This window comes from Corvus moneduloides, chromosome 1 (genome assembly GCF_009650955.1).
Source record: "Corvus moneduloides isolate bCorMon1 chromosome 1, bCorMon1.pri, whole genome shotgun sequence".
In the NCBI taxonomy this organism is placed as follows: Eukaryota; Metazoa; Chordata; class Aves; order Passeriformes; family Corvidae; genus Corvus; species Corvus moneduloides.
The window spans coordinates 155,628,843-155,654,433 of record NC_045476.1 but is presented as its reverse complement, the minus strand read 5'-3'; the positions used below and the strand labels follow the sequence as shown (position 1 = coordinate 155,654,433).

General features: G+C 45.1%; 1 protein-coding gene across 4 annotated transcripts; it reads left to right on the top strand.

The window, feature by feature from the left end:
- Positions 1–10,240: 10,240 nt before the first annotated feature.
- LRATD2 (LRAT domain containing 2) lies at positions 10,241–22,391 on the top strand. Of its 4 annotated transcripts, none has more exons than XM_032133231.1 (2): positions 10,241–10,479; positions 11,259–22,391. In XM_032133231.1, exon 2 carries the CDS (start codon positions 11,264–11,266, stop codon positions 12,149–12,151), a length of 888 nt encoding a protein of 295 aa, XP_031989122.1. In that variant the 5' UTR covers positions 10,241–10,479; positions 11,259–11,263; the 3' UTR covers positions 12,152–22,391. The 4 variants fall into 4 exon arrangements, with proteins under 4 accessions (XP_031989122.1, XP_031989102.1, XP_031989111.1 ...); XM_032133211.1 differs by having other exon boundaries at positions 10,241–10,502; XM_032133220.1 differs by lacking the exon at positions 10,241–10,479 and adding an exon at positions 10,780–10,834.
- The last annotated feature ends 3,200 nt before the right edge of the window (positions 22,392–25,591 follow it).

Here is a 25,591-nt window from a genome sequence, read left to right as displayed (position 1 = left end):
TCCTTCTGGAAGCCCAATTTACTTGAAGCACCTTCGCTCCACTTGGCTAAAGAAGGAGCAATAATCCATGTGCTAGTCTCTGCTTATAAGCCATTTCTAAGAAACAAAAACCTTAATCTTAGCAACAACAGGGTTTGGTATTTCCAACCAGAAGCTTTTAACAGAGAAACCTTTTTGGAAAAGTTAAAACCTAAGCAATCAACTTTTCAAAGCCTCTTTTGTGAGTGAATAAGGCCAGTTTCAAACCAGAGGAACCCAGACACGCACAGCTCTCAGTGACTTCACCCCAGACGCCACCCAGTTGTCCTTCACAAGCACTGAACAGAGCAGTACCAAAGAGACCATAGTCCTTGAGAGCCAAGCTCCCACGGCCTTGCCTGCAAGAGTAGCACCTTCTCACAAGCCTGTTTAGATCAGCAAAGAATGGAAGCAACCTCCTGCCTTAAAGCACTCATTTATTTGGGATTTGTAATGCCTATCTTTCGTAAGACCTGGCGCTGCAGTCAGTTTAGTACTGTGTTGAGCTTGGATTTCAGACTTAAGCCCATCAGTATTAATATGCCAAAATTTCTAATGGGGAAGGAAATTCACGAAACCCTTGACCGTAAGAACCCTTGACTGCTCCAGCCTGTCAGCCCCATCCTAGGGCAGTGACAAGGTCCCGTGGGCTCCACCCAAGGTAACTGAGAGGGTGCTGTTCACCATGGATAGAGTGCACACACAGCCCTACAATGAACAAACAGCTGGGGAAGAACCAGGGAAGCAGTTTGGGGTCATTTGTTGAGATGACCCGGTATACCTGCAAGGATAAGGAAAGTTATATTCTCTGGCATCCACAGACAAAGACATTTCCAGGCAGAAAAGTGTTCTGCCTTTGAAGTCCAGGAAATTCAGAACTTAAGTATTTAGACAAGGAGAGCCTCGAGGATTTCTTTTCTCTTCACAGAGTGTCAAACTGAGCAGATTTTATCTAGTTCTTCCTGAATCAGACTACAGGATGGAATTGAAAGAGGCTGTACATTATACTCATTGGATCTGGTAGGCAGGATTAATAAGCAGACTTGTTGTGACCTGTGAGAATCATAGAATCATAATTTGGCCTGAAAGAGACCTGCAGAGGTCATCTAATTAAGCCCTTTGCAAAGAAGGTCTACTTAGATCAGGTTGTTCTGGGATGGATCCAGTCTTTAATGCTTTCAAAGATGAAGACTAAGCAAGGTCTCTGGGCAAAATATTTCAGTATTTTACCACTCCCTTGGTAAAAAACCAAAACCAAAACAAACAAAACCACCAAAACCCCCACCCCTTTAATATTTAAAATGGAATTTTACAGATTTCAGCTTGTGTCTGTTGGCTCTGTCACTTTTCTTCTTCTGCTGGGGAGCCCAGAAGTGAAGCAGCACTCCAGATGCAATTTCCTAGGTGTTGAACAGAGGTGAAAGATCACTTTGCTGGATCTGCTGGCTACACTCTTATTAATACAGCCCAGGACACAGTCTGCCTTGAAAGGACACGCTTGAAATCTGGTTATTATATGGCTTTAATTAGTCTGTACTGGAAACCTAGAACTGGCAATGTTTCCCCTCTGCACATATAAAAGAAAGTGCAACAGAGACTGTGACTCAGGCTGCAGATTGTTCAGAGTTCCTCATGGATGAAGAGTGAAATGAAAAAAAAAAAAAAATTAAAATTTACATTCACTAGACTGGTGAGTCTTGCTGAGTTTCATCAATACACAAAATTACTCTGTGTGGCACAGTCATGGAGGCACCTCTTTAGAGGATCCAAAATCAGACTAATTCGTCATTTTTTCTGTTGTAACCAAGCTACAGTTCATTAATCTATCCCAAAGTCATTACCTTCGTGTGGCTTTTACTGTTACTTTGAACAAGGAAATGGCATAGACGGTAGGAATTGTTTTGCCTGATCTATTCTATAGCAGCAAAATAACACTGTCTTCTTTCCAATTACTCTTAGGATCAGTAGATTGTAAATGTTTAAAAGAGAGGACACTCAGTAGAATTAGACCATTGAATCAGTGTATCCCTGAAAGAGCACAATGCACACAACTTAATTTTTCTCCCCTTGAAGTAATTTGGAATTTTTCCCTCAAGTTAACCATGGGTTGGGTTTAGTTTATAGCAAGAAACGAGGGACCTGTCAGGTGAAAAATGAGAAGCTGAATCCTCCATAAAGGAGTGTTTTTACACTGCTCATTCTGATACAAAAATGGCTTTGCATTGAAATCACTTTGAATTTAAGGCAGTAGAGATTTAAGCTGATAGTTGCAGACATTTGCTACAGTAAGTGTTTTGGTCCCTTGGCATTGTGGCCTTGCTGCCTTCCAGAAAACAGTGTTTCTATCTTCCCCTACAGATGATTTATCTTTACCCACAGCTTTGCTCATGCTGTTATCTCCTTCATGTGGAACCATAAAACATTTGAAGAGCAAGAGAACACCATGTTACACAGAAAAGCCAAGAAAAGGGATTTGGTGTCGAGCTGACAACTTTAACCTATACAGAAGCTGTCTGAAATGAAGCACTGCCTGTAAGCATGAGCATCAAGCCCAGTCTGCAGCTGGTATCACATGTGAGGATGGAAAGCATCGAACTGCTTGGAGTGCTGCTGAGCTGAGACAAGTTCAGAGCCCTGCCCTGAGCCTCCTCCTGTGCTCTGATAGATGGCAGAGGAGGATGAACTCAGATGGCCAAGGGGCTTCCCTGCAGCAGCTGATGTGATCCGTCAGGCTCCCTGCCTAAAAAGACAGCCCAGGGAAGGAAAGAGGGAGGGAAGGAGGGAAAGGAATAAAAAAGGGAATGAAATAACAATGAACAGCACATTGCTCATGCTCTTTCCCCAGCTGGAATCAACCCACATAACCAGGGGGGAGAACATCTGTCTCCAGAAAGACAAACACATAGGGCTGTCAGTTCTAACAGGTATGAAAGTCATTATTACTATCACACACATCATTATCCAGAGACCACTTTATAAATCCAACCCAGCACTGCCATCCAGCAGACCAGAAGCTTCCTTGACAGTAGATTCTACTAGGAATATGGTTTTCATCTAACTAGTTCACAGGATTTAAGGAATAACCATCTGCTCCTTGCTCTCCTCCCACAGGCACTATCAGAAAGGGCTTAGTGGAAGACAAGGATAACACTGATGCTTTCTTAAACAAGAAGCACAGCGGCTTTTCCTCGTGCCTATGTACCTTCCACAAAGGGGCAGCAATAGCAGACGCTGTACCTGCTATTTGTCTACAAGCCGCAGAGGTTGTCTCAAGGTGTGCTTTTAACTAAGGTGGAAAATGGTTCTTGGCAGCAGGCAGTAATGAATGAATCTACAGGAGTGACTCCAGCCTGCCTGGGCTTGGCTGGTCCCCTGCAGCCTACAACTCAGCAGCATCATTAGTGAGTTATGGGAGAGGGTTGCTTGCAGCTGACTGAAAACCATCTCTCTGGAAGGTGTTTGGTGTGTGTGCTGCAGGGAATTTCCTGCATGTTGTTTCTAGAGGAAGGCCTTAGTTAGGAGTCAGGGACCTCCCTGAGCACTGTGGACATGAGCAGGATGATTCAAATTTGGATACTCCTGCTCCTTGGAAAAACATGTCACCTACCTAGCAATCTCCCTCTCTGTCTCCATGGTCCTTGTTAGCAGGCACTCTGAGCACCTCAGGACCTTAATGGTTTTATCATTGCAGCACTTCAGTGTAACAAGTGAGTAGGTGCTATTCACAAATGGAGACCAGAGCCCTGAAAGCATTGATCTTCCCATTTCATTTCATTAGAAGTCCAAATTCATTGCTAAAGCACACTTGGTGCTCTCAAGGGTGTCTTACTGCTCACACCCAGCTTTGCTGTGCCTCAGTCTGATGGGAGTGTGTGCAAAACCACATCAGACCAATGCAAACTGCAGCCCATGAGCTCTGCCTCAACACTAATGCCCCAGAGCAGATCCTTCAGCTGCCTGTTCCCTCCTTGTCTTGCTCAGCAGAACCCCCTTCCACAGGCATACCCATAACACACCTGCGGCTGATGCAGGTTCATTCTGTGCATCCATCTGTGGTGAGGACTCTGGGAGATAAGCAGTGTGACAGGAGGCTTCTGAGAGGGCTACATGGAGGGCAAGCTGTCACCAGCCCTTTCCCACTCGCCACACACACACCATGAGCCAGGTTAGCCCAAGGCCTTCCCTGGTCCAGGTGTCTGTGTACAAGCCACATAGCTGCTACCCCTGCAGCACTGCAGCCTCAGCAACTGAGACCAGCCAGGAGCTGAGTCCTGCTCTGCTGGATTTGGAACAGGTCCAGCAGAAAGCCCTAAACATCACCCTCACAGATGGTTTGAGGCTTTGCATCTCTGTTGCTTTCCTTTGGCTAGGTAAGAAAAAAATATTAGCCTGTTTCTCAGTCTAATGGATGAATGACAAGGTGGATTATCTGCTCAGGTATTGCTCCCGTACTTTGCCATGGACCTGCAGAAGTTGCGGAGAGCAGCTATGGCCAGCATTTCTGGGTCAAGTTAGCAAGCACCCAAAGCTGGGCTGAGGAGAGCAGACCCCATACACTTCCAGCTGTGTTACCACCTTGTGTACGGTCACTTGGTCTGACCTCACCAGCCTCACATTCTGGCACAAACACCACCCACAGGAGACTTTGCTCCATTTCCTCTGTTCCTCCCCATTTAAATGGGAGCAAAAGCACACAGTCATAGATTCATAGAATGGTTTGGGTTGGAACAGACCTTAAAGTTACAACCCCATGGCATAGGCAGGGACACCTTCCACTAGATCAGGCTGCTTGAAGTCCCATCCAGTCTGGCCTTGAACACTACCAGGGATAGGGCAACCACAGTTTCTCTGAGTAACCTGCAATCACATTACAGATTTGCTGGAAAGAGCAATGCATTTACCTCATATTAATACTTTCATGTTTTATCATCAGTATGGCAACAGCCAAAGAAAAGACTCCTTCCTTTTACTAATGGCTTCTGCTTAGGTACTGCACACCAGGAGCAATCATCAGAAGCTTCTTCCATCAGAAGCCCTACCCCTTCCCAGCTGCAAGGACACGCTGTGCTACCAAGGCAGCCAGCAGTCCTGTGACGTGCAAAAAGACATATCACAGGAGGAGCTTCCAGGGCAGAAGCTCAGCATGAAACAGATGAGAGATGCAAGGGATGAGTAGTTCTCATGCCAAAAAGATGTGTGTGCTGTACCTCCTTCCTTGTTATGTTTGAAATATAGTTGCTATTTTCTGGTAAAAAAAAAAAAAATGGACTATATTTTAATTAAGCTTTTCCTGCTGCTCAAGTCAGTTTGATAGCAATTCCTATGAATCCAGGCCCCTACTGACATATGAATTACTTCATTTTCATTTGCTGAAATGCACCAATTAAAAACTCGGAGTGGAAGAGCTTCTGAGATACAGCTTGGATGTCTCAGTTAAAAACTCTGTAGCTTTGGCAATCTCAGCAATTTATTTTGCCACAGATCACTTTTAGTCACAAATTACAGTGTTGGAAGTAGATAACATAGCCATAAACTTCGAGCAAGAGTTTTAGAAAATACAGAATTTGCTCTCTGATGTGGGATTTTTTCCTATCTGCAGTTCGTCTAACTTTCCTTTCTTGAATATATGGTAAGCCATGCTACACTATAACCAATAGCAAAGATCATATGTTTAGAAGTGCACAGATGTCAATCTCTCATCGATGTCATCAAAGATTTATCAGCTAAATGCAGATAAAACCTTGCTGACACCAGAGGCTCATTATCTCTTTCATGTTATGTCAAATATCATGGAACTCAGGGTTCAGAAATACCAGCATTTTCACTATAATTTTTCAACATTTTGAGGTGCATAAATTTTCTGATTCTCAAAATTCCTGATATTTCTCCTGGAGACACAAGCAGAACCACTGAGTAGTGCCAGCATTTCCCACAGAAGCCCAAACTCATGTCACAAACTCTTGTTTCTGCATTCATGAGGCCTGGCCCAGCAGAGATATCAGTATGACAGGGCTCTAACACAACAGAAACCAAGAGAAGCTGATTATCTAATAGCATCTGGGTTACAGCAGTCATGCAGGATATGTGAGACCCAGAGGTCCAATCTCTTCCAGGGTAGACATGAAGAAACCTCTCTCATGAGCACATCCTAAAACCAAAACTTTCAGATCCTTCTGGTGAGTCTGTCTGAATGACTCTTGATGAAGATACTGCATGACTGTGAGACATCTGAATATTCATCAGAGAGGACCTCAGAGCACTCTCATCCCCTTCCTGCATCTGATCTAAGAGATATTTTCATTCTTTTTTTTCAGACTGATTGAATGGATATTTAATGAATCCATACAAAGCTGAACAGCTTCATGGGACAGAGAAAGCAAGACTTGCTCAAAAAGAGCTTACAGTCTGGTGGCTTTCAGTACCCTCCTGGGAGGTATCGGTTCAAGTTCCTTCAGTGAGATATGAGACTTCAACCTTGGTCTTTCATACCCCACAGAAGCAATCTTAAATATTAATGCTTTTATTAACTGGCGTGGCACCATTTCCTCTTGTGTGTGAGAATATCCAACCTCATTAAAGCACTTAACCTTGGGAGAGTATTAGGCAGTGTAACACAAGTGAACAGAAGCACCATATTCCAACAGCTGTCAGGACAGTAACTCTCTGTCCTATTCCCCACCAGCTACCTCTGGCATGCCAGGTTTGATAAATCTCATTTTAGGTGGCATTCCTGGCTTTACAGGACCTTGGTGCCTGACGCGGGGATACAGCTTCCACTGGAGGACAAAGAGGTCACAAAAGAAATGTTACAATTCTGAATCCAAATATCCTTGGTGGACTTAGCTATGGTGTCATGGAAGGACACCGTCCATCAAGTGACTCTCAGGTCGTACACTTCCCTCAGTTAAGGGCATGATTGATTTCTACAGAACTTCATGGAAGAACTTCCATGGACTTCACTAGGAAGTGGTTTATTTCTCCAGTGCCCCTAATTCCACCATGGTGTTTAAGCACTCTAGATCACTAGGTCTATGATGTAGAGTGCTTACCTGCCAAATGGAGCATAGTTTATATCAGTTCTCATAAAACTGTACTGCAAAAAAGAAATGGAAGCTATTAAATAATTCAAGGGTGTCATAGCCATCAGCTGGCTGAATACCTATGAAACAAAATCTGCTTACAGAATATGCCACTAAACCTTGTCTTACTCAGAAGCACTGCTAAGAAAAAATATAAACACATAGCAAAACTTCTTTCTTCTCATCCCGGACATCTTTTAATAACAATGTGACCACAGCATTTCATATCCAAGTAAGGATGAATTATGATTTCAAATAAACATCACCTTTTTAATCTTTGGACGTAAAATATGTGTAAGGCTGCAACTGGAGCAACAAGATGATATACCACTGGGACAACAAAATAACTGTTCCATCTAATTCTCAAAATTAGCTTTAAGTTCAAAGCAACCACAACTAACACTACAAAGGCCCCTGGATCACAGCAGCTACATAGATTAATAGAAGTTACTTGCTCCATAGACCTCAAAGAGCTTTTAAGCCAAGAGGTGCAGTCCCCTCTCTGTACATCAATGGACTATAAAAGCAAGCAGCTTTGGCTTCCCAAAGAGCCATCCAGCATGGCACGTATTTTTGCTTTAAAAGGGGCTATCAAATTTTCAGGCATATCAAATATCGTACGAGCCATTTTAAGACCCACCAGAATGGTATTTTTATGTCAGGAACCTGTAGACATGTGTTGCTGCATTCAACAATAGATTGAAAGCATATGGATGTGAAATTCAGCTGTGAAAGTGTTAGAGGGCTGTGTAGAGCTGAGCGAGACAGATCTCATGTAGATTCAACCTTGCTTCCTTGCAGTCTTTGTGGGGATTCAGATAAGGGAGTTGCTGGTGTGAACCCACTCCAGCAGCAAAGCTGTGTTTTGTCTGGGGTGGAGCTTTCTCTCCAAAACAGAATTTACAAAGAACAAATACTTACACAATCTGAACAAGCAAGTGACTGGAACCTGGGAGTGACCCCAGGGAGGTATAGTATTGAACAGTGTGAGCTTCCCTGTTGACTTCAAGCACAGCTCTATCTGTGGTGTCCATATGTTCCCTCTGCGACGTGCACAAAGCTCAGTACCTCAAAATTGGGTAACAAATGCCAGCACACTGAGCAAGGACTCGCCTAACTGTGGACCCTCCAATAACAAGGTCAGGGGTGTGCCTTCAACTCTACCCTGCTGCAATTTGGGCTCCCAGCTCAGGAATTGCACAACCATTCCTGCCTCCACTCAATATCCAAAGGCTGCATTATCTTTAGCGGATAAGCACCAAAGTCCTCTTTTTTTTTTTTTTTTTCAAATGCTATACAAGAAGTCAATTCTCTCTCTAAAAGCACAGTCACTGAGGTAGCATGCACTGTCACCAGCTGCCCTGCCATCCATGTGCCTGCAGAGTTTGGCTGCTTTGAGGCTTAGAGGTTAAGCATGAAGAAGTTTTAAGCATCATAATTTCAGGCACTAGTCCAAGTGATATATAGGCACTGTAAATTCTTTGGGGATTTTCCACCCAATTCCTTACCTGTGCATGCAGCAAGCCATTATGGATGTGAGTTACGATACAAAAATACTCACCAATGGTTTCTTATCCCAGAAGGTAGCTGATTGAACAGACAATATGGATTCCATGGAGCAGTCATGGCAAGGAAACTCAAAGAGATCAAAGAAGCTGACAAGATGCAGAAAATTAAGCACTGAGGTGAATTGAAGCAGACAAGAAAAAGAGAAAACACGATAGAGAGCTGCAAATATTTGTGGATGTGCATGAACACACGAGCAACTGCCTGGACCGTACTGAGTTTCCGCTCATACACAGACACAACTTTCCACACGTTGCATCAGATTTAAAAAGAAACTTGGCCTTGAACACAGGGCTGCCAAACCATTTTAGTGAAGAAACATAAGAGATAGTAAGGTACAGTGCTGAGACAAAGCTTCCAATGGAAATGGGAGAACGTCAAAAAATCACTTCTATGTTCAGTTTAGCTTTTAGCTAGTCTCACACATGCCCATCTTTAATTACTGAAGCAATTTCACAATGCTCTATGAAGTAGGGCCTCTTTTGTCCAGCAGCAGCTATAGAGAAGAACTGCAGAGGGAAGCAGGCAGTGCCCAGAAATCACATTGCATTCAACACATTTTGGACATTTGCTCAGCTAGCCTTGGTCCAACCCTGCCGCTAGAGTATATCTAGTTTGGTTGGATGCGAGAGAAATGTTCACAATTTGAAAACACACTGGGATGCAAACCAAAGTGCATGTGTGTCAGGGGTGGGTGTTCGGATGATTCATTTCAAAAATGCTCCCATGGACAACCACCAGCTGAACCCAAAACAGAAAGGTCCTGATCTGCCTGTCTGTCACTGCTGAAATGGCTTGCAATGTCCCACCATCCCAAGCAGAGCAGAGAGCTCATCTCCCCAGCCCCAGGTACAGTAATTCTCCCCACCCCAAAGGGCAGGTCTGTATCTGAAACCACAGAGATGTAGAAGCTGATGGAAATTGTATTCTTTGAGCCTGTGGGCAGTGCCCAGGGCCCTGGTAACATTACATTTGTTCCTTCATTTGCTGCTATTTAGTGGATTCTCAGAACAGCAGCATTGCAGTTAGGCTTACAAATTACAAGACAACAGACAAAGGGAATAAATGAGACAAAATTAAAGACATTACTCCTACCTCCCATAAGTTATCTCTGTAGTCTATTTTAACAGCGTGATTTTTCCAGTGTATGTTAAAATAGTATGAAAAATAAACCCTCCTAGAACACTAACTAGGCATTAATGAAAAAGCAGAATATTGTTTTGTGTTCTCCAAAACACAGAAAGAAAAATATTCCCACCAGATCTCATAATGCCTTTCCAGGGGAGAAAGAATCATAATCTTCTATATTGAAAAAGAGACTTAGCTCTTGGAGTCGGAAAGAAAATAAATTAATAAACCTAATTACACACTCCGCGCATGGAGGAATCGAAGGCGCAAAGTCAGCCCAGGAGAACCGGGCGCTTTGATTGTGTTCACTTTACAACTTCCCCTGTCACTGTGCGCGGCCCCAGGGAGGCACCTCCTGGCGCTCCCGCGGGGGCTGCGCGGGGCGGGCGCTTCCCCCGGGGCAGCTGCGCGCCTCTGCGCGGGGCACGGCGGCATCCGTGCGGCCACGCACCGAGGCTCCGCTTCGCCTCTCGGCGCCGTCCCGGGCAAACTCCGGCGGCGGAGCCTCCCCCGAGCTCACCGGCGGGCCGGGCTGCTGTGGCACCGCTCCCTTAAAGGCGCCGCGCCCGTGCGAGTTCGGGCTGAGCGCGCTGCACGCCCCGTGCCCGCGCAGAGCTGCGCAGCGGCGGCGCAGAGAGCCCGACCTCCGCCTGCCACCAGCCTCGGTGGGGAGCAAAGCGCTTGGCATGTAGGAGCGAAGAGAGGGAAAAGGTGCGGGGCGGAGGGAGGTGTGGGGGAGGAAGGCGGGAAGGGGGATGAAAGGGGGGGGGGGGGGGGGGGGGGGAAGAGCTGCCTCTTTAAATACTGGGGGCTGAGCGCTTGCCGGGGCGTCCGCGGCGGATCCAGCCTCCCTCCCTCCCTTCGGCCGTGCCTCTCCGGCGCTCATGCCCAGCCGCGGAGCCGGCGGCGCGGCGCTCGGGCGCTGCCGCTGCGCGGGGAGCAGGAGCCGCGCCGGGCCGGGGCCATGATCCAGCCGCGCCGCCGCCCCGCCGCCCGCTCGCCCTGAGCCGCTCCCGGCGCCGCGCAGCCGCCGGCCCCGCGGGGTAAGTTCGCGGCCGCCCGGTGCCGGTGGAGGGCGGGGGAGGCGCACCTGGCCGGCGGCCCGGGCCGGCTCACCTGGGCGGCGGGCGGGTGCGCTCTCGGCCGTCCCCAGCTCGGACCTCCCGACCTCCCCAGGCGCTCTCAGCCCCCTTCTAACAGGTGGCTCTGTGCCTGCCCTCTCTCAGGCGGCTCCTGCGCCGCTCTCCTCCTCCTCGCCGCCGCCTAACAGGTGGTGGTGCCGCCGCGCCTTCCTCCGTGCAGGTAGGGAAGTGTCGTGTCCCCCCTTCCCCCGTTCCCGACCGCACTCTGGGACGCTGGTAGGGACCGCGCTGAGCGGGGGGAGCCGCGCTCATGCCCCCGCTGCTTCTCTGGGAGCCGCTCACCCGCGCCCGCCCTCATGGCCCCGCCGTGTGTCTGTCGTTGCAGCGGGCATGGGGAACCAGGTGGAGAAGCTGACCCATCTCAACTACAAGGAAGTTCCCACGGCCGACCCGACAGGTATGGACAGAGATGAAGGGCCCAGGATCGGGGTTTCCTACATCTTTTCGAATGACGATGATGAGCTGGAGCAGCAGCAGGATTCGGTGCATGACCTGGGGGGTGAAAACCCTGCCCTGCAGCCCTACGATCCCCAGCTGCACGAGGTGGAGTGCTCAGTCTATTACCGGGATGAGTGTATTTACCAGAAGAGCTTTTCAGAGGAGGACACGCAGCTAGAGGAGGGTGATGAAGGAGGTGGGGGGCATCTGAGCACCTACACCCCGGAGAACCTGCTGAATAGGTGTAAACCAGGTGACCTGGTGGAGTTTGTGTGCCAAGCCCAGTATCCGCACTGGGTGGTCTATGTCGGGGATTTTCAAGTTGTGCACCTGCATCGGCTGGAGGTGGTGAACAGCTTCCTCACCGATGCCAGCCAGGGCAGACGGGGCCGCATTGCCAACCAGCTGTACCGCTACAAACCCCTCAGCCCGGCCGTGGTGGTGCGCAATGCCCTGGAGCAGGTGGGTTGCAAGGATCGGGACTTGAGCTGGAGAAACTCTGAGTGTTTTGCTGCCTGGTGCCGATACGGCAAGCGAGAGTTTAAAATCGGCGGGGAGCTGCGCATAGGCAAGCAGCCCTACCGATTGCAGATCCAGCTGGGTGACAAGCGCAGCCACACGCTGGAGTTTCAGAGCCTGGAGGATCTGATAATGGAGAAGAGGAGAAATGACCAGATTGGTAGGGCTGCTGTGATCCAGGAGCTCTCCAGCCACCTGCAGGCTGCAGAGGAGGAGGAAGAAGACCATCATCATCCAGGTGCTCAGACTGCTGTGGAGTAGCAGTCTCAGCACCACCATACTGCTTAGCCTGGGTGATGGGGATTAAAACTGAAGGCTGCGAAATTGAGCTGTTATAAGCCCTTTGGGCTGCTTCGGTGCAGCTTCATTCCAATCACATGTGAAAGGAAGGGGGAAAGCTGATTAAGTGTCTGTGCTTTAGTGCTTAACTCCTTCAGTGCTTGCTGATAAAACCCCTGACTTATTTGTAGAGGATAAAACTCAGGGCAATTCTACCCCTCTCCTCTCTCACTTCTTTCCCTTCCTCTCTGCCGTGTTCGCACGTAGCCTTTTCCTCAACCATCTGCCAGTAGGCTTGACCCTACAAGATGCTATATGCCTTTGACATCTACTTATCAGCAGAAGTTAATAGTATTTAATACCATTAAGAAGTAGTCAACAACTTCCAGGCCATGACCATGTAGCTCTGAGTATGAGGATATTGTTTTCCCTTCTTTGCTGCTGTTTCTCTTCAGCTGTGGCTTCTGGTATTGCAAGGAGCTGTCTCTCGCCTGGCTCAAGGCTTCGTGGGTTAGTAACCAGTCCCCCAGAAGGTGTAAGGCAGAAATCTCCACCAATTTTAACGAAATGGGTTTGATGTGCCTGGTGCCTTCATAATTGATAGGAAGTTGAACGTGGGCTGGGAGACCTTCTCCTTTGCTATCAGCATGTGGCTTTGGGGACAGAAGATGTATTTATTGCCAACAGGTCCCAGGGAAGGAAGTTTGCTACCCCAGTTACACTCTGCACACTAGTGTGTGCTGGGACTCCTACAGGCAGATGCTGAGCTGTGTCAGGGCTCATTACAGGCTGCCTTGGCTTCCCCTGAAGCAAATGGCAGAGCTCCTGATTATGTCTGTAGTACACACAGAGGTAGTAGAAGCAGGTTGCTTATATGTAAGAGCATGTCTTGTGTAAGCTGTCCCTCGAGGGGGTGACCTCTTGGCTGGGTGCTTATGGCTGTGAGCATGGCACGGGTTCTGCACCACAGTGAACACAGCTGTGATGGAAGGGAGCACAGGCTGGAAGACATTACAGGCAGGGGGGTTTGGGTGTTCCAAAGCAGTTTCCTCTTCATTAGGGATTTCATGTTTCCTTTTTTAGCTAATTTCAATAGTATGCAGCTGAGCTATAGCATTAGAGGAGAGGACATGCCTCCAAAGTTGTGCAAGTCCATCAGGAGGGGGAGTGCAGTGCTGCCTGCCCTGACTATTCCCTGAACTTTTTTTTCAACTGTTGAACTGGTCTCCCACACAGGCAGCACTGTCAGGTCTTTGTCCTGGGATCTAGGGTGTGTGAACAATTACTGATTTGGAGGTAGTTTCTAATGCAAAATTTCTTCCCCTTAAAGCACAATATGATGATGTGAACTTGAACATAAGCTTGAGTTAATTTAAATAATGGAAGCTAACAGTGTGCTGTAAACTTAAAGCATAGTTAATACAGTCTTCCCCGCAGCTGTTTACAGTTATACCACAAATAGCAAAGTACTCCATGTCCTTTCCACCCCTGGGACAGGAGCAAAGTTTGTCATTTAACAATAGGTGGATACAAGCTTTTGACTAGTTAAGATTATATGAAGCAACTTTGCCAATGTGAGCCAAATAGATTGTGGTGTCATGTTTTCTGCCTAGAATATACAAGCTAGGATTTGGCCTATATCCACGGGAGAGTTTAACACCAAGCTCCCTTAGAATGCTATAGCTCAGGTGCCTGCACTAAGTGTTGTTTTTTTCACCAATATGCAATTGAGTTATACTCAGGTTACTGTGGTTGTTGAGCAGATGTCTAACCTTGTTTTGATAGGATATCTACCCATATCTGACTGTGATAGGGTTAATATGTGGATGTCTGCACACAGGTTTTATACAACTACTAGTAACTACTAAAAGCTGAAATGATCACTGAGACAGTCTGAAAAAGAGTGGAGAAGAGCCTCTCTGTTGTACTACTGACTGATAGAGACAACAGATTATCTAGACTGTGAGCAAATGTCTAGCTGTGATTTCTTTCATACTGAAACCTTGTACATAACAAAGTTTATTTCACTGTGTAATATAGCTATGTAAAATAATATTTTCCTAGAGATATTTTTGAAAGTTTAAAAAAACCCTTCATAACCTTGCATTTGAAAGTAAGTTGTTATGCACATTATTTTCCAGTCCTCTGAATGGGTTTATTTTTCATTCATGATCTAAAGTATATTCTAGGTCATAAAGTATAGAAACTGCTATAAATGTCAAATATTACGTATCTACAGGGTACTAAACAGTAAACTAGTTGTGAAAATATTTTTCCCTTGTGTCTGAAACATCAGAACTATGACACTTAGCCATTTCTCTCCTTCTGAGATAGCCTGCACAGTCTGGCTTTGTTTTCTATTCTTTTTTTTCCCCACTTCTTTTGTTCTAATAAAAAACGGACCAAATCTGCTTGGGAATGGAGAGCAAAGCTTCTTTGACTAACTGAAATCTTGTCTTGTGCTGGTCTTGGTGCTTCTCTGTACCGGTCATGCCTTTTGGGATAAATTCCCCCACAGGCACAGGGCCTTAGCAAAGAATTCCAGAGCTTGCAGTGCTTTGCTAGGACAGAGAGCGAAGGGGGAGCTTGTCTCACAGCAGAGTCTGGCATGCATTCTGCTGTGTTATAAAACTTCTGTGCTCCTCTGGCACCTGGGATACAGGTGTTTGATATTTGGAATTTTAAAATTTCCCCGCAAGCTATGTTTGGGAATTTACTGTCCCCTGACATTCCATTATGTGTAAAAAGTAGAAGAGGGGAGGGAACCTTGGCATTGTTTTTATTTTGTCTGAAAGAGGGCTACCTCTATACAAGGATTTCTTATTCCAGCAGATAAAGATGCAACTGTTGAATCTTTAACAGGCAGGTCCTTTTCCCCTACCTGTTGATTAGGCAGTGTTATTTAATAGGTGCTACTAAACACCTCTGCACACATTTCTGGTTTTAAAGCCATGGACCTGTAATGACCTGGATGTGAGAACAGAAATTATTGTAGAAGCACATCACAACTGCTTGGTTTCTTGTCTTTGTTGTACTTTGCTCAGTTACTGTCTGCAGAGTAAGCTGGGATTTCTGGAGCTTGATTTAAAAAAAAAAAAATCTCCCAGGAAAACTGACTCTTTTATATATGTGTCCACTTCAGGACTTTTGCATAGATCACAAAAGAGAGGGAAAAGGAATAGATAGAAGTGTTCTTCTCTGCAGCTGCTTTAACAGAGAAATGCAGGTGTGATCCCTCTGCAGAGCTTGTGCTTCTGCAAAGGCCTTAAACCTGTACTGAGTTTAAAGTTTTGAATAGACCTTTCCTACCTGAGGCCACTTGAGAATCAGTAAGCCTATTCCTGTGCTTGAAATTAAGTGTATATTTACATTTCTTCGTGAATGAGGGTCTGGAATTTCAATGTGAGGTCTGGTGGGAGCGTGGAGGATCTGAGGTTGCATAATCAACAGGGGAGAACAAGCAGTGCAGTGAAAGCTGTTTCTCAAAGGACCTCTTGTCCAAAGAGAGCTCATGGAACCCAGCCCAAACTTTGGCCTCAGTTTCCCCCTGGAGATCCAGGAGCTGCACTGATTTGGTGAGAGGTGTCTTACACAGCAGTTGTAAGCTAAGCTGGTGATCTGCTGCAGATTTCTCCAGTATCTTTGTCTTGTCATGCTTGAACTTTCCCTTGCGTTTTTAACATTTAAAGTTAATATAATTTGTTTTAAAAGCCCTTTGATTGTGCAAACATTTAATCATCTATATGAATTTACTCATTTGGGCATACCTACTGCTGTGAATATCAATATGCACATGTGAAGGCTGGCAAGGCTGAGTCCCAGATGTGTAAATGTAGCTCCAGCTAGGAAATGTAGATGAGCACTCTTATTTCCCTGGAGTATTGGCATGTTTGATGCAAATAATGCCTTGGAAAAGGTGTTACAGTAAAACCTACAATTATCTGTTGGTTGAGTAATTTTAAAAACACAGTTTAGACATTCACCTTCCATGGCAGTGAACAAAGATGTAAACTGAATACTATTTTGTTATCCCTGATTCTGTGTGAATGCAAGGTATTGGTTACAGCAACTCTAGAGCTCCTCTGGCCAACATGGTAGGCAGTTATAGAGTAGGCAGGGAAAATTCCCAAAAGCTACTTCAAAAACTGTATTTTCTTACTTGGAAAAATGTATTCTTCAGACTGAAGGACCCTAGACTATGGAAGTAAACTTGGAATTGTTTTGTATAAATGAAACCTTAGGCAAACTCCTTTTGTTCATTTGATTTCATTATTCCACTCAGTACTATAATAGGTGATATTGTGTGATTAATCTGTTGCAGATTTTGAATGTAATGGTGGTTTTCTTTTTCTCTTCTCCTTTGGTTAAGTTTTACCAAAGGTCTGTCCTTGGGTATGTGAAGTGTGTTGTCGAGTGGTTTCCCACCTGTGCTTTTCTGATAATTAACAGCACCAACCATAAAGCTGACAGCCATGTAGGAACAAATATTATTTGAAAGCAAAATGTTAATTTTGTATGAGAGATCGGAGACTAGTAACTAAGTAGAGGTAGGAAATACACTGTTTCCAACAGCAGTTTCTGTTTGTAAGAAATCTACTGTTAATTGGGTGCGCTTGACTACTCTTAAAAATCAGTGTGCAGTGATAAGGCCAGGAGTATTGTATCATGGGCTTAGACTTTCAGATTAGGCTTTTCTTTAACTGTGAATAGGAAGAAATCAGGCTGATTTTGAACACCAGTGGTTTAGATGGTTCAAATTCCTTTGCATTAATACTGGATTAGAAGCTTTCTTTAAATGCACACTTGAAATTCCTGACATTGTAACACTTCATGAAATCATCCACAATAAGAAGTGTAATCACAAATACGATTTTTTTCCACCATGAGCATTTTCTGTAAGCTGTCTTTTGTCAGTAAATGTTGAATTGTTAGTGCAAATATCTTCTTTTTCTGAGAAAGAAGTACACATCATTGATTGTACCATTTCCTTCAAAATGAAGGGCATTGCATAGTAACTCAAAAGAAATAAAAGATTTATAGTATCTTTTACAACCTTTCTTTCTTTTCTTTGTTTTTTGAATGGCATGTTTTTCTCCAGCTTTTTGAAAAAGTCGTAATTTCTCGTGATGGATGCATCAGACACAAAACAATCAATATTTTCACTGCCTTCACGCACCAGATCAAAGTCTAACTCTTTGGTTGTATTCTTGCTACAAAGAGAGAGGAGGAATAATCTCTATACAAGGCCAGACTATCAGATGCTTAATAGGTGATAGCTGTATTAAATCCAATGAGGATCTGGCTCATAATTTAATTTTTAAGTGGAAAATTAATTCAGCAGCAGATCATATAGTATTAGCTGGCACTGGGGCTTGTCTTGTCTGCCAGCAACTGCTAAAGGAGCAGATGTAGTGTCTGCTAGAGGGAGAAACGAGAGAACAGAACTCAGAGTTTTTGGAGAAATCTGTACAACTGTTCAGTTTGTGTGGTGGTTTGTCTCGTGGCTGGTCCATGGCTGGTGTGGGATCTGTGTTGTACCCACACCAGGCTTAGGGACATTTCTTAATCAAGGTGACAAGGGTCGTGTGTTGTGGTAAGATATATCCATAGGGTAACCATTGTTAATTCATTAAAGCCTTCTACTGGGTGGATATTCACAATGGCAAAAACAGTGATACAACCAACAAACTGTACTTGTCCTCAAGATCCTGACCACAAGGAGCTATTTGAATCTCTCACAAAAGGACTGAGTCAGCTCCAGCAAGAACTCTTTGAATAAAACCATCCTGAGGAAATCTAGTTGTAACAAGATGAGACTTCTGCTGAAAGTATCGGTGGAGATTTAGCTCTTCTGTGGGTGGCAGCTGTCCGTGACAGCTGTCTTATAGGTGAGAGAAAGTGAGACAAATTCTTATATTGGAGACAGCAGCTGTCAAGGCTCAGGGCTGCAGGTGTGAATTTATCATAATATCAAATTTGTAGCTCTGGTATGCATAGACTTAGGTCAAGATGTATGAGGCACCCAGCTGTGCTCTATGTGACTGCAAGAGTGCCTGAATTTTCAGGTGTCTGATACTAGATTCGAAAACATGAAGAACCAAAAACGTGATTTGGGTGACTGGATCAATATGTGAAAATCCCTGCTCAGTTATCACCTAGCACTGGAGGCCACTGAACTCTGAACCTTCATAGTTTAACCTGGTTTTTTGTGCATGTGTGTTTAGTTAATCACCAGAGTGCTTTCACAATCTTGAGGTTCTGGGCCTTTTTTTTCACCCCAAAGTTTTTCCAGGTACATAAAGTAAAGCAGTCCATTAGTTCTCTCACAGCCTGTGCCCATAGGGAGGGAGATCCAGCAAGGAGGATCTCCCTCCCAGTGGCTGCTTCCAGAATATATGTGACATCAGATACCAAAAAGAAGCATCTTGAAAAGGACATTTGCATTTCCCTTTTATGTCAGAACACACCTGAGCTAGAAATAGGATAATGTAAAATGCATGTACAGGGATGCAGACTGTGCCAAGGTCTCTGCACTCTTGCCTGGTTGCTGTGAGCCACTGGACTTCTACAGAGAGGTTTTCTCTTCAGTTCCCTCTTCAGTGCATTGTGGGTCACTTCAGTACAACACCCATGAAGGTCCTCACGCCACAAAAACTTGGAAATGATGGGAAGATTGAATCCCCATCATCCCCAAGCAGAAGAGGAAATCAGTTTTCAGTCTTCATGCATCCTGAAATTCTGCTCAGATCTCTGGGATACTGTATAAAGTCCCACCACTAACACCTCCATTGTTGTTGTAAAGGAAGATGCCCAAGCTGCAGTTTGAGAGTGATTGCCTTTTGCTTTTTCCAAAGAGCTCTGCACTGTAGCAGGAGGCAGTGCCTCATGGCCAAGGGCAAGGTGCCCAAGGACTAGAGGGGAAAGGAAGGGAACAGGGAACAGCAGACTTGCAGAACGATGGCAAATCCAGAGGGGTGGAAGGGACCTCTGGAGATCCCCTAATCTACCCCTTTGCTCAAGGCACATGCAAATGCAGCAGGTTCCTCAGGGCTGAATCCAGTCCTATTTTCCATAACTCCAATTATGGAGGCTGAGGACTTCTTCAAGCAACCTTTTACCACTTATATGGTGAAGGTCTTTTGTGTTTGAGTTTTGTCAAGGACCCCTTGATCATCCATGACACCTCTGCTTGACTTCTTGCACACAGGAATGGACCATTCTCTGTTTTCCAATCCGATAAGCACAGACTGGCTGTCCCTCCTTGAGCTGAAGGGTCAGGCTTCCCTTGTAACCTGGAGAGCATCCAGTCAACCTCCTTTTCGTCATCTGTGTAGCTCCACAGCATGCTGACCTCCTGCTGCAGCTCCTTCCCTTCGTCACAGAGGTCCTCCATCACCACAGACCTGCAGAAAAGGAGCCCCAGGAGCACCCTGCAGCCTGAGACTGCACAGCTGAGTCCTCCCTGTGGTGAGGGTCCCAACCCTCCACAGTTGCTCTCTCACTCTTACTGAGCAAGAGTAGATGGAAAAACTTGTGGGTTGAGATGAAGACAGGGGCATCAGTGACCCATGACTGTCACAGGCAAACCAGACACATAATGGGGAAAATTACATGTATTGTCAATTAAAATAGATTTGAATGGTGAGAAAGAAAGAAAAAAATTAAACCTTTCCTCCCTTTCCACCGTGACACCAAGGGGCATCGGGGTGGAGATGGGCTGTAGTTGGTCCCTCCCAGCCCCTCCTGGCCGTTCATCCCTCCTTCCCCATCTCCCTGTCTTAGCACAGGCCCTTCCCTGGGCTCCAGGAGTGTTTCTGCTCCAGTGGGGTCTCTCCAGTGCTGTCTGAGAGGGATCTCTGCTCTGGGCCTGCAGCCCCTCCTGCCCTTCTCCTCCTCCAGCCCCCCTTGGGGGTCCCTCCTCTGCTGCTCCCTCCTTGGATGCCAGTGGCACGTCAGCACCATTGCTGAGCATCTCTGTTGCTCTCAGTGGAGTTTCTGGCCCCTTCTGGGCAAGTGACTGCCCCTGTCAGCCACAACACATTGCTGACTGTGTGCCAGGGCCAGCCACCACATGGGTGCATCTCTCCCAAACATTGGATGCAAAGTCCAGTGGAAATTAAGAACTCAAAGCACCCTTTGGTCAGGAAGATCTGGCAGAGCTTGTGGGAAGGGTTTGGAACTCGCTAGAAACCTATGTCAAATGATCAGTGAGGCTCATGATCAGTGAGGCTCATTTGTCTCACTCTGGGTCACTGAGAACTGTAGTCAGTCCCTATGTCGAAACCAGAATTTGTTGCTTGCATTAAGTTAGTCAGCAGAAATTAACTGGGAATATTAACAATTGAGGACCATATTAAAGTCTGTGCTCTAATTTTTTCTTTCTCCTGAGCTTCTTCCATCCTGTCCTATTCAGAAGAATTGTTCTGGGACAAGCCCTGTTCTTTGTACAGTACTTAGTGTGATGAGGTCTCAAGGTGTTTATAAAGTATTAACTAACTCAATCACCGGAGGGCAGAGGAAATGAAATGAGTATGTTCTGGACCATGAAATAGATTATTCACATCCATGGAAAAGGTTTAATTGAGCAAAACAGGTACACAGGTGTACCTGGCTCACCACAGAAATTGTACAGAGGAAGATGAGCCTTGAGAGAAAAGGATCGAGGCACCCTGACAGCACACAGAGAAATGTGTGCAGTGCTTATGTAAATTGTGTCTGTGGAAAACAGGTCTCTGTACACAACTCATCCAGCCCCCACAGAAGGCAGCTGGCAGCACTCCTCTTTACAAAGCTTTCATTAGAGCTGTTGCTCATGTCCAGTGGGGAAAAGGTGCTCTGCTGGGAACCTCAGCACTGCACACACAGTGAGGAACATATCCCTGATGCCCAAAGGTGTTACTCCTTTCATGGTGTTGTTTTGTCTTTGTGTTTTCTATACTTTTGTTCCTCAGCTTGTCAAGAAAGCAATGCACCCTTGAAAGGGATGTGCAGAAGAGGGAAACGTTCAGTAGTGGGGCAGACTGGTGTGCACACTTAGCTGTGGTGTTCTCTGCTGCAGCCTGTCCCCTGGAGCTGGGTTCTGCAGCTCTCACTGCAAGCTGAAGAAATGAGATACCCACACCCATACTTACGGGTAAATGGGCAGCTCACTCAGCTGTGCTTTCCTGGAAAGTGGTTTCAAACCTCTGGTCTGCCTAATTCAGAACACGGTCTTGAACTTGAGCAAATGCTTTAAGCAGTGCTTAGGGCCAGACCCATTTGCATTCTCTGGATCATATCAAAGCAGAAGAGCACTACCAGCAGGAAACAAGAAACCTTGTGGAAGTCTTGCAGCTACAGTGTTCTCTGGAGAAGTGGGACACCAAGGCTTCAGTTCTTTCAGCATTTGAGGATGGCAGTGACAGATCTCATCTCTTCCATGTGATAAACACAGCAGCACAGCACTAAGCAAGAGAAAGAGACAAAATCCCATGGTGGTCTGTTCAATGTCAGGCTTGAAGTGTCTCTGTAGTATCTGCTTCAGGTATGTTTTCAGGAGGCAGGAGTGCCCACAGCTCATGGGCATGCACAAGTGCATGCAAGATGATGTTTGGAGGTGTTGGGCCAGATCTTCTCAGCCCAGGAAGTCAAGGATGCCACCTTAAACATCAGTGGACAAAACTTGGTTGGTTTTACTATTATTATAACAAACTACAGATATAATTGAAAGACACATCCAACTATCAAAAAGGTAGTTTCTGATTAACCCCAAGGATAAAATAATGTGTTCTTTCCATCCACAGCTCTGCATCTGTCCACCTTAAATAGGCCCTAACACAGGTTTTAGGGCTGTTTACAGCCCTTGCATGTCCAGATGCATCTCAGATCCCCAAGTCTAATGAGTTCCCATCACATGGATTAATTATACAACAAAGCTCAGGAAAGAAAGCTGTTAAATCTTAAATTAAGTTATTAAAATATTACTTCAGAAATTCAGTAGCAGCTTTTAGCCTGTGGGAAGTGAGTCTTCAGGGAAAAACACCATTTGCAGGTGAGGTGTCACTTGGAGCCCTTATCATATTCATGGGGAGGAGGTGCTGACCCCTGCAGAGAAGCTGCAATTATAATGAGTCTCTTATCAGTTATCTCAATACATTTGTGATGGAAGCTGAGGTACTAAATAAGATGCTAGCAGGATATAAATAATGAGGTGGTACATGGCTGTGTGTTGGAACTGAGCCACTAAAGCAAGATAATGGCAAAGGCACAAGCTTAACTTACATTGTGTTATTCCTGTGGGAAAGGGGGTGGGAGGATAATGCCACATGGAAAGCTGATTCCTCAACTTGTAGTGAGTAGCATAACTCCATAGCCCCGCTTGTCTTTGTTCAGAGCTGGAACAAGCAGAGTTGCATTATTGCAGAGGTCTAGCCCTAGGTGTGAGGCAGGATTCCAGCTGAATGTGCTCTCAAAGTCTAAACATACAAAGGCCGTTTCTGGCTTCACATAACTAAGCCCATGCTGAGAAAGGGAAGAAGCTGCTGAATGCCTGGGCCTAGATTCGTCAAAGAATGAATTAATCAATTTCCCGCTGAAAAGGATTTGAACTTATGCATGACTGCTGTGATAGTCTAAGACTATCAGAGTATACATTATTTTATGGTGGTTTCTTGTTACTATGCAAAGCATAACTCATTTTTCTAATTAAGCATTTTAATGTAACACAGCATGTATGTGTCTCATGATACAGTATAGTAAAGACTCAAGTTGGGGTTTTTTAAAAGAGCAGTGATTTTTTTAACCACCAGCACCAATGCTTTTCAACATGATTGTACGCTGCCCTTACCCTCTGCTGCAAAACCTGTGGCAAGAATTCCTAACAGGAACATCAGTCAATTGTACAGCAGTGTGTGTTGTGACGAGTTTGCTCAAATATCTTTCACTGAGATAAAGCAGTTTCAAAGAAAAATGACACTATTGTGAATTTTCCCTATTTTGTAACTTTATATGGCCAGATTTACAGGTTGCTGAAATGCTTTACTGCTTTGATTAAAGAACAAAGAATTAAGTAAACTTCTCTGCTGATTTTAATGGAGAAAAATAATTACTAGTAACCACATTCCGTTTTAAAGTACATTACACTGTTAACTGGCCTGGCCTCCCACAAGCTAAATCTATAGCCCAACAAAATAAAAAAAATGGCTTTCCACTGAGAGAGGGTCAAGGATGTATTGTGTGTAGCTGATCACTGGTGAACTGCAGCAGAGAAAAGAGTGATTTTTTTTTTTTGTAAATGAGATGGCAGCTAATGCCTTATAACTACTCTGTGCAATATTGCGTGGCATTCCCCTTGTGACAAATTGAGTACATGAGAGCACTGAGCTCCTTGCTAACTGAAAGGCTGAGGTTTTTTGAAGTCTCTGGTGAGCCTGTCAACTCCTCCGTGATCACAGTAAAAAGGGACGTCCCTTCGCAGCCTGTGTTAGAAACCAGATATTCCATGCAGTCACATTTGCAGACCACAGCTGTGACTGGCATAATGACTGCAACATACTTAATGTTCCAGTTGTCCCATAATGTGCCATAGTGAAGAGTGAAGAGCTGGAGCTGGGAGGCAGTCCTAGCCACCTCTTTTTAGGGATCTGGTTAGAAAGGAAAAGTATTCCTTTAGTTCCCATCCAAAGTGCTCCCGGATACCAAATTAAAATAAACCCTCAGTTCTCTGTTCCATTATGGCTTTTCCTAGATTCATGGCTAATTGTTCTGACCATCAGTTTTCCTCAAGGAATCATTATTACGTCTCTCTTACCCTCCTTTTTCAGTCACTTCCTCTCCACTGAGCTGATGGTTTCTGCAGCTTGAAAAGGTCTGTCCACCCTCTTTGCTTTAGCTCAGCAGTTTCCACTTCTCTCAGGGCAGCAGCAGGGTTAACTCACCACTCAGTAGCTCTGACAGAGCTATTGGAACAGTAGCATTGTTGCAGGAATAAAGGCATTATAAAAAGAATCGTTCTTCAAATAATGCAGAGATTATCAGAATGTCTCGTTCTATATACCTTTAACAATTTCTACATGTAGACCAAGAACAGTTCCTTGCTGTTCTTTAGGGCTTTTTCACCCCAAAGAGTCTTCAATCGGTAGCACACCGTCCCTCTTCTGTGTCAAGCTGGTCTTGCTATAAAGTTTCTACTTCTCTCCCTGCCACCTTCTTGAACCACATAAAAATAGGATATTTCCTCTGTGACCAAAAGGTGTAGGAGGCTGCAATTCCTTTAGGGAATGTACTTCCTTGCCTGACCTATTTAACCAGGAACACAATTGATAGCAGAACCTGTAGGAGATATGTAAATTCATAACACCGATGAACAGTCTGTCAGTGCTGAATGTTGGAACCCTGGGTTCAGAAAATTTAGGTTTATGGGATATAGTAATATACATGTAACAAGATGGAGAATTTTGGGTGTAGGTTAGTTCTTCTTCTTTCTTCTTTCTTCTTCACGAGCCTAGGTGATCTGGTATTGGTTCAAAAAACCCGCAGTGCGGAACATGAATGATTAGTTACTGGATTATAAGTAAAAATAAATTAGTTGGAATTCTGTAATTGGGAAGTTTGGGCTTTAAAAGGCCTTGGAAGGTAGAACTCAGGGGCCATTTCCTCCTTGTTAACTTAGAGGCACATTATGTGCAGCTGTGCCATAGATAAGAAATAATAAATATCTGAGTCAGAAGAAAAGCTCGGCATCTCCTGTGTTTTAATCTGAACTCTGAGTAAAAGAACTCACGAAACAGATGCAAAGAAGAAAAGAATACAACAGAAAATTTAATAGCTGAAGATGCCCACAGCATCTGTCCCTTTGCCGTCTGATAGACCTTGAATAATAAATGACATTGCTGCTGCCACAGGTGGTCCCATGATGAATATTTTCAGCCTGATCCTTAGAGGTGTGAGCCTAAGTGACTGATGAGCTGTGCTGTTGTGTGTGTGTTCTACCTGGGATAGCAGTTCTCCTTTTGGGAGAGGGTTAGATGAGGAATCACCACCCAGCACAGGCACCAACATTGCTCACTGCTCAACTGAGCACTCTCAGCCTCACTGTCTTGCAGATTCCTCTGCACAGACACCATTCCTTGGGCGTGAGGATCTGTGCCAGCATCCCACCCCTGCACCCTTCCTGTGTGAAATACCTGATGCCCTTTAGCTGCTGCTTCACATTCCTGGAATAGGCTGTGGTTAAGGTGACTATGAAAACACTTTTAAGAGTTCTTTTTTTTTTCTCACAAGAAATTGTCACTGAGATTACAAACACCTTTCAAAGATACTCGCCTAAATATGCCACAGAGAAACAACAGATGATAACATTGCAAAGCAGACATGTTGTCTGTGTCCAGATCTTCAAAGCACAATATGTTCTTTCTTGGCCTTTTGGACTGCTTTGCTCCAGAG